Source organism: Trichoderma evansii (assembly GCF_050947405.1).
Source record: "Trichoderma evansii strain SZMC 28006 chromosome Unknown GGI43scaffold_1, whole genome shotgun sequence".
NCBI lineage: Eukaryota > Fungi > Ascomycota > Sordariomycetes > Hypocreales > Hypocreaceae > Trichoderma > Trichoderma evansii.
Genome location: NW_028145205.1, coordinates 1396116 through 1409549, shown reverse-complemented (window position 1 = coordinate 1409549; position 13434 = coordinate 1396116). Strand labels below are relative to the sequence as shown.

At 48.9% G+C, this 13434-nt stretch overlaps 6 protein-coding genes across 6 annotated transcripts; 3 read left to right on the top strand and 3 right to left on the bottom strand.

Annotated features, from left to right (window-relative positions):
- Positions 1–1176: 1176 nt before the first annotated feature.
- Positions 1177–4707, bottom strand: GGI43DRAFT_13881 (Metalloenzyme, LuxS/M16 peptidase-like protein). Its single transcript, XM_083199272.1, has 3 exons — positions 3755–4707; positions 2066–3701; positions 1177–1994 (listed from the first exon to the last, which is right to left on the bottom strand). Exons 1-3 carry the CDS (start codon positions 4598–4600, stop codon positions 1531–1533), a joined length of 2946 nt encoding a protein of 981 aa, XP_083066099.1. The 5' UTR covers positions 4601–4707; the 3' UTR covers positions 1177–1530.
- A 1543-nt stretch (positions 4708–6250) lies between these two features.
- On the top strand, positions 6251–6955 carry GGI43DRAFT_13914 (uncharacterized protein). Its single transcript, XM_083199274.1, has one exon. The coding sequence runs from the start codon at positions 6368–6370 to the stop codon at positions 6749–6751; it is 384 nt and encodes a 127-aa protein (XP_083066098.1). The 5' UTR covers positions 6251–6367; the 3' UTR covers positions 6752–6955.
- Positions 6956–8234: 1279 nt separating this feature from the next.
- Positions 8235–9704, bottom strand: GGI43DRAFT_390331 (C2HC-type zinc finger protein). Its single transcript, XM_083204306.1, has 3 exons — positions 9123–9704; positions 8379–9054; positions 8235–8327 (listed from the first exon to the last, which is right to left on the bottom strand). Exons 1-2 carry the CDS (start codon positions 9561–9563, stop codon positions 8719–8721), a joined length of 777 nt encoding a protein of 258 aa, XP_083066097.1. The 5' UTR covers positions 9564–9704; the 3' UTR covers positions 8235–8327; positions 8379–8718.
- Positions 9705–9730: 26 nt separating this feature from the next.
- GGI43DRAFT_378477 (zinc-finger domain-containing protein) lies at positions 9731–10489 on the top strand (the record flags this gene model as incomplete). Its single annotated transcript, XM_083202702.1, has 4 exons — positions 9731–9794; positions 9878–10140; positions 10198–10365; positions 10427–10489. The coding sequence occupies 4 exons, from the start codon at positions 9731–9733 to the stop codon at positions 10487–10489; spliced, it is 558 nt and encodes a 185-aa protein (XP_083066096.1).
- A 374-nt stretch (positions 10490–10863) lies between these two features.
- GGI43DRAFT_13778 (YjbQ family protein) lies at positions 10864–11850 on the top strand. Its single transcript, XM_083199266.1, has 5 exons — positions 10864–11245; positions 11326–11416; positions 11473–11497; positions 11548–11610; positions 11682–11850. The coding sequence occupies exons 1-5, from the start codon at positions 10930–10932 to the stop codon at positions 11778–11780; spliced, it is 594 nt and encodes a 197-aa protein (XP_083066095.1). The 5' UTR covers positions 10864–10929; the 3' UTR covers positions 11781–11850.
- Positions 11851–11874: 24 nt separating this feature from the next.
- On the bottom strand, positions 11875–13263 carry GGI43DRAFT_13792 (nucleotide hydrolase-domain-containing protein). Its single transcript, XM_083199268.1, has 2 exons — positions 12247–13263; positions 11875–12176 (listed from the first exon to the last, which is right to left on the bottom strand). The coding sequence occupies exons 1-2, from the start codon at positions 12782–12784 to the stop codon at positions 11920–11922; spliced, it is 795 nt and encodes a 264-aa protein (XP_083066094.1). The 5' UTR covers positions 12785–13263; the 3' UTR covers positions 11875–11919.
- Positions 13264–13434: the final 171 nt, after the last annotated feature.

Here is a 13434-nt window from a genome sequence, read left to right as displayed (position 1 = left end):
AGGCAACGGATAGCGCACCGTTGTTTGGGCTCGCAGCAAGGAGGCTGTGGGAAAAAAATACAAAAATAAAAACCAGCAGTGAGCCCTGTCCAAATTGGAGGAGAAAAAAAAAAGAGGCCCAGGGTTAAAATAAGAGCTAGCGGATAGCTCGCGGCTGCCTCGCGGGTGCGTCCCAAGAGACCCGTAACCGCCTGAGGAAAAAAAATTGATGGTTTGATGCTGGGATTTCACAGGGCTCTCCGCGCTGTAGCTGCAGCGAGGCGAGAGGAATCCCCACCGCACCATGCGCAGCTGCCCACTAAAAAGCCTAGGAATGACGGCCAGCGCACTGAGAGCCCCGCGCACGGCCCTAATAGACGCCTGAAGTCGAACTGCCGTGGCACTACTAAGGTATTCAGGTACCTCGAGTGCAAGTTCCCTTTCGCGTTTGCCCGACTTGCTGACTTCAACACCGAGGTGCATCAGGTACCTGTAGTGCCTAGCTAGTGGCAAACCGATGCGAATGGAATCCTTCCCATTGCTGCCTCTCCATTAGTAATTGCAGCAAGGCAATGCTGGGACACGTATTTGTCCAGCATCCGCCTCCTTTTGCCAGGCATATGGAAATATATTCCGACTTGGGAATCTGGGATCAGCCTTGCCAATCCGCCAACACAGCAGTACCTCTATCGTAGGTACTACCAACTTACACGCACCCTGCACCGTACTTGCTGCGAGGGGCACAGACTGTGGCGGCTGGCGGCGTCTTTTTCCCACTGTAGAAACCCAAACGAGAACGAATCCGGCAAATGGCTGCGTGCCGGCGTGCAAATATTTTCAGGTCCCGACTCATTCTGAATGCTAGTGCTCTGCCATTTGGTTGCCTCGGCATCAGGGTAGCCTGTGGTTGTTGGTATTAGACATGGTAGATATACATTCCAGGTGACGAAACGACAAAATACGACATAAGTAGCAGATACAAGATACATACCCAGTACATTAGCATGAATCTCAAAATCAAATGTCTTAGATCTACCTACCTATATTTGGTACCCGTAGGTAATTTCACGCTAGACATCATACAGGTCCCTTACAAGTGGCCGCGGCGTCATTCTGAGATACATCTCACCGTGGATACAAGCACTTGCTTGTACTATCCTGCTCCAACATATTCACAGAAACAAGAGCACGATGGACTCTACTTAAGCAAGTCTGCGAGTAATTTTAAACCAGTAATTTTCCTAGCTATACAAGTTCTGTAAATCTACTCCAAGCAGAGACACAGTCCAACACAGCGCATATAATTGCACCTGGAACTGGCGGTAGCCCAAGTAGCAAGTAACCCAGGTAGCTGCTACTCTCATCTCTTCTTCACATCAACACAACCATAAAGAAAAACTCTAATATATATCTACCTGCAGTTAATGCTTCCTCCAACTCTCTTAGGAAATCCCCTTGCGTGTGTAGCATCAAACATCTATTAGGTTTTTTTTCCCTTTTTCTTTTGGACAGTATGAAATTCATCGTAATTCGTCAACATGCTTTAGCACTTCAAAGTTTGGGATCGATTTCTTCGAATTCCTTGAGATCCTTAACAGGGCGAGCACCAGAGCTGACCTGGAGGCCAGCCTTGTATTGTCGACCATCGGTGATCTCAATTGCCGAATCTATGGCTGACTCGTTGTTAGATGCTTCGGCCTCGGGAGAAGCTTGAGGTAGTCCTAGCTCCTTGACCTGAGAAAGGAGGGATGTACGCTGGTCTTCTGAAACCGACTGTCCAGTCTTAAGGTGTCCCTCTAGAAGGTCAAGGCTTGCTCGGCTTTCTTTGGGAACATCATTTAGTCCCAGGTTCTTCAGGAGCTCCACAACCTTCGAATCCAATTCGCTAGATCCTCGAGCGTATAGGTGAACTGAAAGGCGGGCTCGGCTGCTGGAAGAAGGGCTGAAGTATTTATCGAAGAACTCCAACATTTCAGCCTTTGTCAGAAGCTTGGCGTTAGCAGCATCGTGCTGGGCTGTTTTTAAAACACATATTAGTATACCGTATACCTTGAGAGCAAAGCAAAACATCAGTTCGATCACGTACCTTGTTCAAAGTCATAGTATTCGTTAGATATTTGGGCCCAGTGTCTTGAAGTCTCTTGATCTAAGTTTCGCAACTTTTCAAGTCTCTTGATAATCAAGCTTCGTTTATGGCCCTCAAACTCAGCGTCTGTCATCTTCTGTAGATTTTCTCCAAATCGGACCAAAAACGCCTCAATACGTCTGTCTAGGTAATCGGGAGTCCTCTCGCTTTGGATCAAGAAGCGGAAGCCACATGTAGTGGCAAAATTCCGAATGCTGGCGAACACAATGTATCCGAGCTGCTCTTTCGTCCTGAGCTGGTCAAAGGCAGGCTCATGCATCATCTGATCAATCAGGAGAGTTTTCGCGCGAATGCTTCGGTTACCTCTGTCGCCTACATAGAGCCATGTTTCCACGCAGTGGTTGACGTTTGCTGGGTCCTTCAGTGTCTTCTTGTAAACGTAATTTGATCCTGGGGGCAAGATGAGGGAACGAATGATGGGCCACTGAGACCTGAACAACACGCGCGGCTTTAGAGTGGATTCAACCACCTTTGTCGCATCAAGTGCATCGCTCTTGGTCATGTTTCCATGCACGTAGACCTCAGTATACATCTGAGCCAGCATCTGCTTCTGAAACTGCCGAATATCATCTGCGGTGACCTCTCGCAATTCAACAGCAAGTTCTTCTACCAGGTAGTCACATTCTGCGTTTAGCCAGGATGTGTAATCTCCCACTTGCTGATACGAAGACTGGAGTTGCCAATTGTCATAGCCGCGAGTAAGGCGCTCCTTGACGATGGTGAATCGGTCATCCCTGATCTCGATATCCCGCAAAGTAGAAGTAACCTTCTTAAGGAGAAGCAGAAGCTTATCGTTATATCCCGAAATATCGAGGAACATGCCTCGAGAATCCAGGGATACAGTATACTCAAGTCCTGCAAGTTCTGCGTCATAAGAGTACTCTTCCAGGGCGTCTCGTACGAGCTCTGTAAAAAGTCTAGCCTTGACACTATTCTGTGCAGAGGCGTAAATAAGAGGGTTCTTTAGGCTCACGATGACGTTTGCCTTGGGCACCCAGAACGTATCGTCTTTTTTCCACCAAGTTCGGGCCTCTGCGTCGTTTCGCAGAATTCGGGGAGCCAATGCAGGCTCTGATACTTCCTTCTTTTCTACCTCAAGCTTGTTAGGAATGAAGCTGTTCTTGTGAGGCAGATGCAACTGTGGGAGTCGCTGCTGGCTAGGGGTGTTGATGGCACGTTTCCAGTCCTCCATCACATCTTCCGGGATTTTCTCGTATGAGTACTCTGTGCCGTACCACTTTTCTTTCTGGTCCCAGTTGCCGGGGAAAGTGCGTGAGACTACAGAAAGACGGAGATTCTCTGGTCGAATCTTGGATAGGGCCTGCTCAATGTGCGCTGCATCAAAAACTCGCAGGCGGCTGTGGGCACTCAACAGCCACTCTCGCGGCAAAGGCTTCTGCATCACAGAACTGACTCTGCTCGTGAATCGGCTGGCAGGAGTTTTCTCTCTGAACTTGAAGTCCACGTCGGCCATGCCTTTTTGCTCCTGGAAAATCCATTCTTGAGGGGAGGCTTCACGCAAGAGGGCGATGTACTGGAAAAAGATGTTGATAATTTGAGGATACACTTTAAGTCCCTATAGTTTTACTGTTAGAGTGCATCATATTAGAATATGGGTTTCAAGCTCACCTCTTCCGTCAATCGGATCTGCACTTCAAAGACACCGGGTGTGCCGGGGCAGATTGGGTAAGCACCGGCAGACAAGCTATTGGCCCAACCCTTGTTTTTGATATACGACATGATACTACCGGGACCTTCATGGCCAATAAGGTGAGAGCAGTACCTGCTTGGCTGGGACTTGTATAAATCCTCCTCGTCAATGAAGGGGAAGCTGAGATTCAGCTCTCTGGTGTCCATCACTGGCTTTGCAAACCACTGAACACCAATGTCATTTTCACGGAAAGGAAGCTCTTCCGTCCATCGGTTTGGAGCTAAACGCTTGTTTGCGATTCCAGAGAAGAACTCAACAGTCCAGTCCTGGAGCACATCGAGAGATTCCCGGCCCAGAATGACAAGCTTCATGCGATTGGCAGAGTAGTGCTTCGCGTGAAACTCGATAAATTTGTCTCTGACATTGATTCCACTGGCTTCCGGGTTAGTCTTGAGCACTTCTAGATTGCCGGTAGAAAAGTGGCAGTAAGGGTGCTTCGGATTTGACAGCGACTTGTCGAGCTGGTGGAGACGCCAGGTGTCATTCTGCAGATTCTTCTTGTTCTCCGAGTCAACGGCTTTAAGCTCTCTGTCCAAGGTGCTAGATAAGAAGAGCGGCTCAATGAAGAACTGCGCGAAGCGGTCAAGAGCCTCGCGGAGTGGCGAGGGATTCGTAGCTGACGGATTCTCGTCATTGGCTGGCTTGGCTGCTACGTCGAAGTAGTAATTGGTCGATGTGGAGGCTGTATAAGCATTGGAGCTGCCGGAATTGGCAGAGAGATACTGGCCGTACTCATTCTCGATGGGGAATTTTTTTGTGCCCATGAACAAGAGCTAGCATTACTCCAACGTCAGCCCACCATGATTACAGCACAGAAGGTGAAAAACATGATTAGAAAATAAAAAGGAGGGGGAAAGATCAGCAATTGCAGAATGAGAAGAAGAAGACCAATGACAATCAAACAAGATAGAAAACAGGAGACAAGCGACAGAGCAAAGCAGGAAAAACGGCACGGCTTACATGCTCGACTGCGTGTGCCATGCCTGGCATTCCATCCTCGTCGCTAAAGTTGCCGACGTTGACGTCGAGCGCGGCGCTGGCCTTGTCTGTCTCCGGATCGTGCACCAGCAGCGCCTCGAGCTCATTCTCCAGGCGGACGACCCTATACTCACGGTCGTCTAGCGAGGGCTTCTCCAGGCTGTCCGTGAGGATCTCAACCGGCGAATGGCGGCTGGGGGCTTGGGCCCCAGCCTTGACCGGCGCCGGCACATGCGCGGGCATTGCGGGGGGGTGGTTTTGCGAAGGGCGGCGTGCGAGCACCAACAACAATCACAGCGAATGAGCAGCGACGAGCCTCGGCGGGAGAAAGGAGAGGATGCTCGACGAGGCACAGCGTAGGGATTGTACAGGTTGATGTTTTTTGTAGGTGGCGGCGGGCTGACTGATCGAGACCCGCGTTTGTTGAAGCTCGCCAGTAGTGGGGGCGCCACCTTCTTTAGGTGCAGGCCGTTTCGTCTGTCGTAGGGAGTTGCTGGAGCTCAGCTGCTTCGTAGGATTGGATGGACGTAATAGTAATCTCTGTCGTCGGGTGGATTTCGTCGTGGTGAAGTCAGGTTAGGCGAGTTTTTAGACAGGTCTTGAATAGGATGTAGAACGTTTTGGAGGCGGGAAAAGCGAAATGACTGAGATCTTGTGCTCTCTGAAGCAAGATGATGGCACCGATATGTATTCTGAGTCTGGCGTTAGTCTTAGTCGGCGGCTTGAGCCAAGAGTGAGTGTCTCAGATTCCTGCATACGAGAGCAATTCGGGCGCGATTGGGACATAAAAGAGCTGGCTTCGCTGATTGCGTATTTGCCAGGTGCCTGGAAGCTTATAGAAGTCCCTGGGCGGCGCAGGGTGCCGAGAAAGCTTTGATGCTTATCTGCTCAAAGGAGTCCAAGATGCAAACAGCTGGCAAGCTCCTCTTTCATACTTCTTTGTAGCTGGTCCCTCAAGGTCCCCCCCGGCACCGCTATAAGCCGGAGAAAAGTGGCAGGGTCACGCACTGGGTAACCCAAAGTCAAAATTAGCTGTACTACAGCGATTTGTGATGGATCTTTGATCTGTGTCTGCAATTTACAATTTCAGCTTCACACAAAGCTGTGCCTGTATTGAGCTGCGCGATGCTCCCTCAAGCTGCCAATTGCTCCAAGCGGTGACCAAACTAGGCGAGCCATGATTGTGGCTACTGCTACAAAGTACGAGAACAGTTGGTATGTGCATATGCCATGCCATGCCATGCCAGCAAGGATCTGTCTCTTAGACTCGGCCGGTACTACAAAAAGCCAAGAGGGAGCTAAAATGCTTCCATCAGGCATTTATTGGCCATGAATCATGAATCATGGAGCCAGCAGGTCAAATGCCGCTCGTTGTTTGCTGGGGCCGTGCTCGGGATGTGGTGACACAACGGTTATCGGTGTTAATGGTTCTACCATACACGGTCAGTCGCTTCAGTCTGAGACGCAGTGTGAAGGAGAGACAAAGAGAGGCCCCTCGCCAATCCCAAGGCCCGGACGGAGGTTCTGCGTGATCCTGCAAGGGGTGTGGAGGGATGATCCCCGTTTCGTTCCCACCATCATTGGTGTTAACACAGTTCAAGTGCGGACTCGCGGGTGGGTTAAATCCTCCAATCCTCTCTTTGGCTCCGCTATTCGCTCAGTGCAGACATGAGAATTTCTCTTGGTTCGAGGTTATAGATATTGATGAGGACTATCAAGGCAAGACTCTAGCGTGGGACAAGGCATTGTTTGAGGCATGTGAGCTCTTGGCTGTGATCCATCGCAAATCCACACTGCTGGTGGCGCTTTATAGCATGGTGGTAGCGGGAAGCTATCAGCCGCAAGCAATAGACCAGATGAAACTCAAGTTGTTGTTTCCTTTGAGCTCGTCGCCCACAAATTTGTTTGGACTGACTCCGTACAGAGGGGCGCGCTAAACATGAAGGTCAGGGTTTCGATCTGAGGTGAGCTTAGGCCATGGTCTTGCATACGGGCAAGTCCAAACCATTACCCAAACATGGATATTTGACACGTCAATGATTCCACGGGACTGAAGTGCCGCCGGCCCATCAGGGTTATCGTCCCGAGCATCGGCTATCGTGGGGGAACACCAAGGTCCTGTGTTTGCGTGAGGCATCGCAGAGTCTTTCTATGCGGTGCCCGCAGCTCCACAGCCAGCGGGCAACTCTTGGGGAACTTGCACCATTCATGTGCCCCAAGACACGCATAGTCTAAGATCTTTAATGAGAGCCTTGCTCCATGTGGTATTGATCGTGTGCTCACTCGTACCTCTGGCTCTGGCGAGGGTGGCGCCGTCAAGTTCTGACACGGCGGTGACCGAATCGAATGCCAATAGCTTCTTCGTCTGAGCTAAACAAGCTCTGTTCCCCCTCAACAACCTCAGCAGCTATTGGCCTCTCCGCAGACGAAGCGGCCCATCCAAGCCTAGTTGCAGCTGTGGCACGCCATATTCGTTCCCATCTTCATTTATATGGCATATGGCGGGGAGGCTAATTAATAATGGTTGTCAGGCCTGGGGTAGCATACTCGCGAATGCATTCCATATGCATGTATGTAATATAGGCAATCCTCCTGCGGGCGGCCAGTAGTTCAATCTAAGCGCTTGTAGCAGGTGTCTGCGAGCGCCTCTGACGGACGAAGCTCGTTGAGTATCAATCGCGGTGGGTTCGTCCTCTGCAAGTTGTCAACGAAGGATCATGCTAGCAGACCCCGCAAATAGCCTGTCCAGAGCACTCATGGTCGTGCAGAACGTACGACATTATACAAGAGAAGGCATTAATAGATCACAGACCCTCTTTCGTCTATCGGCGCTGTTCCTGAGAGAGGAGCGTATCGCTGACTGACTGGTGGCTAAATCCTCAGCCTTCGAGTTGTAAAGATGCTAGAAATGATGCACTGCTGGTGACTGTCAGTTGCAGGAACCAGGTCCAGAATAATGTTGTACTCGACAGGCTAACCTTGCTTCATGACCAGGCCTGGCTGATGAGACCTCTTATTTTCTCACAGCCTTTGTATCCAAGGTACCTGGGTATGTTGTCCGCGCATATATGAGATCGCCTTGGGAACCCTTTCGTAGACAGATGCAAAAATCGTGATACGTGGCAGTACTTCGTATCTATGTAAGTTGATAGTAAAAGTCTCAACAGTAAAATGTCGTCAATTACTCATCGCTCCCGCAGTATGTGATATGCATGCATGTACGATATGTGATAGAAGAAGTAACGTCGCAGCTCTGTGATTGGGTCTCCCATCCCACCAAGCTGCATGTCATTTGAGGCTCCTGACGGTGGCAAACGAATTTATGATATCCTGTACGGCTAGTTGAGACATTAGCCGAGCCTCAATATATTTGTAGCTGCCCGCAATCTCATCTTCTGCAGCAGGCCGAGTATGGCATGTGGAGTCACAGACTACTTCGCCTCGTGTTATCTGAGTTAGGGGCTCTCAGCTCAAAACTACGCCTATTTACAGCTCCATGAATTGGCACAGGTATTAAAAGAGCATATATTATCAAGATTTTACAAATTAATGGGTTCGAAGGTAGAAGTCACAAACGGAAGGAGGAACAGGGTCTTGTCATACTATGCGAACGATGCCACAAGAAAGGCGTTTTTCTATTGTTTTGGTGACGTTTAGTATTGAAAACGCTCTTCTATTCTATGTGAGATAACCAGGCTTTTTTGAATGAAGAGAAATCATGATTGATGCATGCGGGATCAGCAAACATTTGTCTATAAGTGAATCGGGTATAAATTAGAGAGAATGCCTCGGTGTTTGTGAAAAATTACGTTTCCCATGTGGACAGGGTGCATATAAGTCGTCCATATAGGAATAAGGAGATTTACAAGGGTCAGGAGTGTAAAATAAGTAAAAAAAGAAGCAATCATGATCGCTTGGAGCCACTTTTAGGGCAGCTGGCAGCCTTATGTCCTGGTTGCTTGCAGATGTAGCATGCAGAGGAGGCTGAGCTGTTGCTAGCACCACCAGATGATATGGAGGTGATCTTGTTCAGTGAAATCTCCTTCTTCTTTCGCTTTTCACGGAAGTCTTTGGCCCTTTTACTTTCGTCGTTGACTCTAGTTCTCGGCCGCGATTGTGAGCGTGAGCGACTTGAGCCGTCTCCAGCATCTGAATGTCTTTCTTTGCGCTTTAGAGTCGAAGCCTCGCCATCACTGGATGATTCATCGTTTGAGTCGTCTTCTTTTTCGGAGTTGGGTTTCTGCTAACAATCAGCTAAAGGACAGGGGCATAACCTAAGCTACAGTGGGAGGTAGCCTGGGAACATACTTGGTTTTCGACCTCCTTGGGCTTTCGCGTCGAGGTTCGTCCAATCTGCGGGGTGTCTTCGCCGCCAGACTCGTCATCTGAATCTATATCTCCGTAGCCCACATAAACAACGTTCAGAGAGGGCTTTGAAGGCGCGCTGGCATTCAGTTTGTCCAGCTTTGTATTCAAAACCCAATGCGCGCCGCTCGCGGTGTGCTGGGCAAGCGCTGCTTGTCGCTTCGCCTCTTGATCTTCAAGTGCTGCCTTGATCGATGCCTGATCGATCAATGCGCTAACCCTTTCTTCTGCTGCGGCGGCCGCTGAGTGTTTCAACTTTCGTTTTTTAGAAGACTGAGAGCTGTCATCTGCTTGTGGCGACGATGAAGCCGATGCAACAGCTCGTTGCATGAATTTCATCGTTAAAAGTCTCGAAGAGACTCCTTTCGGCGTGTCTGGAGCCATGTTTGTGGTATATCTCTTTGGAAACTACTTTCAATTATTTCCTAGTGGCACGTATTCGTGAGATGATTCGTTTAGCGGACGTGGACGTGGACTTAGATTGATAGATATGTTTTCTTGAATAAGAGGCTCTAGAAAAAAAGTTAAGTAGAGCTAAGCTTGTCGATAGTATGCGACCCGCGACTAGCGGCAGAGACATCCGACGATCTCGGGGAATATTTGTTCCGCTGCTTTGTTCAACCCACCTCCATATCCGACTTCAACTCCAGACCAGCGTACGCTCGGCTTCGGGTTCAGATAACACAATCTCATCACAGTCATGGCGTCGTCTCAATTGCGAGCGGTCCAAACGTTGACGCGCAACTTGCGCGCATCGAGCCGCACCTTCACCACCTCTGCTCGCCGACTCGAAGCTCCTACCCCCGTTACCTCTACCAGCGAAACGGCCGCTGTGCTCGAAACCGACGCAAAAGCTATCGGCCAGGCTCCCAACCGCGCCGCCGTCTGGTCTCGAAGCCAGAAGCCCCGATCTACCGCCATGACAGGCCCCCGTTTCGAACAGACAGATTTCAGCCTTCAGGTATGAATACCAGCCGAGAATTGCCATAGGAAGAATGAAAATCTGACTTGCTCACAGCCCCAACCTTATTCAGCCATGGATTTGGTACACAAAGTGCCCGTTACATGGACTCACGACCGAATTGTATCATGCAATGGCGGTGGCGGCGCCTCTGGTCACCCCAGGATCTTTATTAACACCGACAAGCCAGAGATCGCTTCCTGCAACTACTGTGGCACTCCTTTTGTATGCTCGACTGATTCACGCAAACCAATGGGAGACTAGGAGAATGCTGACAGCGAAATAGGCCAACGAGCACCACCGAAAACACCTCGAAGCTCTGCCGGAGACTTCCTACCCCTTAAAATAGACATATCCAACTGGGGGAGGGAATTTGTGTTATTGAGCTTCTGGTCATAGACAGTCCTTGGGCCGGTTCACGAGTTATTTGTATAGTTATGAAGAATTAAAACACAGAGAAAAAAGAATTATATTATGCATATGGGCCTGTTGAGGGGCCAAATCTTGCATTGCGATATCTATAGGCATCCATATATCGGAGACATAGAGCAATGCAGTGCCACCAAATAATGTGAAAGAGAATTACATTTCTGTCATCTTGGTCATTCACTTATCCTTTTGCCAAATTCAAGCATATAATCTTATATCTGGTTGAAATTCCTTGTGTAACAGGCTGAAGACATTATAATTCTAAAGTTGAGCAGCAAGGTTGCATCAACCCCACTAATATCAGCGACTCATGTCTACACCTCAGGTCTCCACTTCTCATAACATCACTGTGACCACAGAATGCCTCAGCAAACTAGTGATATTAAAACCATTTTCCTTATCCTTCTGTTTATGATAACATTGTTTCCCAGTTCAATTTATTATATCTGGACTCTTCCTCTCAGCCTCATCTTTCCACGGTCGCCCCCACCTGCAGATTCCACCGCCAGCATGTCTTGGGCACAAAAGCAAATTACATTACCAGCCAAGTCTCGCGGCTCATATCTCATCACCGATCAGATAGTGTCCGCGCTGCCGGAGATTCGAAATTATAAGGTTGGATTGTTGAACTTATTTATCCAGCATACGAGCTGTGGTCTTAGCCTGAACGAGAACTGTATGTTTTATATATTACTTGTCGAGATCTTATGAAGCTCAAGACCATCTGTGCAAAATTCTGACTTTGTGGAATCTTAGGGGATGAGGATGTTAGAGCAGACATGAGTGATGCTCTTGACCGCATTGCGCCAGAATACCTAGTCAAAGGAGAGGAGCTATATAGGCATAAGTACGTAAATAAACCGCCAGCCTTGCAAGTCTCCATGCTAATGCTTTTATGAACAGCGCTGAAGGCTCTGATGATATGCCGGTGAGCTTTGAGTTACACGATGCTGGAAATGTTAATCTAACTTTGCATAGGCTCATATCAAATCAGCACTTGTCGGTGCCAGCGTTACGATTCCAATCCAAGATGGCAAATTGGTAAGTGCGCGATGCCTCGCCCCCCTTTACCTACCTACTTATGGCTCCCTTTTTGTTAACACTTCTTCAAGGCCACAGGAACATGGCAGGGAATTTGGTACTTGGAATTCAGGGCAAGAAAACACCAACGCAACATCATGGCTACCATTCAAGGAGAAAAGTACACATAATATCTATAACATTGATTCGAAGTATCTTTATGAATTAGACAGTCCGTAAATTTCGAAGAGTGTATACATTGATTCGTTTTACCTAGACGCCAAACACCATCGCCATGTCTCCCTTTTTCCAATATGCTGTTCATTTCAATTAATGTGTCCCATTTTCCTCAACCATATCTGTATCATCCCCGGCCAGAACCTTGGTCTTGGGTACATAACCATCGGGAGCACCTGAACCAGGGGTTGCAGCAACAACCTCGCCATTCTCATCAACAAACTCAAAGTTGTAGCGACTGAGTATATGGGGGATAGCGGACAGCTGTGGTCCATATCTAGCAGTATTATCGTAAAGCTCGAATAAAGGGACGGCTAAAAGCTTCATATTCTTTGGCACGCTTAGAACCTCTGAATGGGAGAAAAGGGGGAGACGTCAGCACCTGCGACAAAAACTATCTGGATATTGGCTGAAACTTACTGCTCTTCGGTAGCTGAATGAAGTAGAATTTTTTGCACTCCTTGGGCCGTGTGACGTGCGCAGGGACAAATGGATACATGAAGGTCTCGAAGTTTGGCCTCCACCACTGCGCCAGGCACTCGCCAACCTCCCAATCTCCAGCCTCTTCTCCCTCGCCTAGTCGGCCTACTGGCGCAAGTCTCTCATCCAAACGAGCTTTGAACCCCTCGACCTCATCGTCCTCTGGTTTCAGGTAGTCTCCAGGGAGCTTGAAGAACGCATTTGCAATCTGCAGCATCAGGATGTGCGGATGGTTATGCTCGTGGCACACCAGGATGCCTTCGCATGTTCGGCGCATGCCATGCTCACTGAAATGTTCTTCCAGACGCTTCAGACGGGCAATTACGGACGGATCTTCTTCTGGCTGTGTCTCTTTCACACCAAATGTATAGTTGGATAGCGGGTATAGCGTAACCTTCTCAGGCTGTTTGGCATTAAACCCCAGCGGGATCGTGGGCGGAGACCCCGATTGGAGGGCCGAGGCCGGGATGGTTGACATAATTGAGAATCGTCGCAATGGAGGTTAGAGTGGATTGATCCAGCGTCCCTTGGGCTTCCTGCTCGATGGCATTCAGCAGAAGTTGTTGACGGCCAAAGGCGATATGGCGAGAGCAAGCACGCGCAGCCGGCACGGGCTCCACAAGCTGGCAGCGAGGCTATGGGCAGAATCTTGACAGCTAGCTATGGACTGTCCAAAAATGGAAAAGCGGTGTGAGCTGTAGGCGGGTGTCTCGCGCTACAGCGACAATTCAGCATTGCAGCCATATCCGGCGTTCTATGTTCTTGGATTCTCAGATGAATGGGCAATAAAAACTGATGCATATCTAGAGGACCTCATATTACTTATTTTCTTATACTCTGTCATTTACAATATCTAAGCAAACCGTAATGTCAATATTGACCAAGCAACTCGCACGCCAAACGCTATTCGATCTCGCCTAGGTACTTCAAATATATTACAAGAGGTAGTAATAGCATTAGATAGTGCCTCGCTTGCTCACATATCTTAATTCTATCAATCGTTATCGCAGCCACCTGCTTGAAATCATTAGATAGCGAGCGTGTGAGACCTTATCTCTTCATATTTGATACGGGATCTTATCATGCGAGCGACACCATTCTGCCCAGTGGCGGCGCAACAATGTCCGC

Coding starts and splice junctions, on each gene's coding strand:
- GGI43DRAFT_13881 (XM_083199272.1), bottom strand. CDS start 4,600: ATGGGCACAAAAAAATTCCCCATCGAGAATGAGTACGGCCAGTATCTC. Junction 3,702..3,754: donor AGATCCGATTGACGGAAGAG/GTGAGCTTGAAA, acceptor GTAAAACTATAG/GGACTTAAAGTGTATCCTCA. Junction 1,995..2,065: donor ATACTATGACTTTGAACAAG/GTACGTGATCGA, acceptor TTTTAAAAACAG/CCCAGCACGATGCTGCTAAC.
- GGI43DRAFT_13914 (XM_083199274.1), top strand. CDS start 6,368: ATGATCCCCGTTTCGTTCCCACCATCATTGGTGTTAACACAGTTCAAG.
- GGI43DRAFT_390331 (XM_083204306.1), bottom strand. CDS start 9,563: ATGGCTCCAGACACGCCGAAAGGAGTCTCTTCGAGACTTTTAACGATG. Junction 9,055..9,122: donor CCAAGGAGGTCGAAAACCAA/GTATGTTCCCAG, acceptor GATTGTTAGCAG/AAACCCAACTCCGAAAAAGA.
- GGI43DRAFT_13778 (XM_083199266.1), top strand. CDS start 10,930: ATGCCTCAGCAAACTAGTGATATTAAAACCATTTTCCTTATCCTTCTG. Junction 11,246..11,325: donor TCTTAGCCTGAACGAGAACT/GTATGTTTTATA, acceptor GTGGAATCTTAG/GGGATGAGGATGTTAGAGCA. Junction 11,417..11,472: donor GAGGAGCTATATAGGCATAA/GTACGTAAATAA, acceptor TTTTATGAACAG/CGCTGAAGGCTCTGATGATA.
- GGI43DRAFT_13792 (XM_083199268.1), bottom strand. CDS start 12,784: ATGTCAACCATCCCGGCCTCGGCCCTCCAATCGGGGTCTCCGCCCACG. Junction 12,177..12,246: donor CATTCAGCTACCGAAGAGCA/GTAAGTTTCAGC, acceptor TCTCCCATTCAG/AGGTTCTAAGCGTGCCAAAG.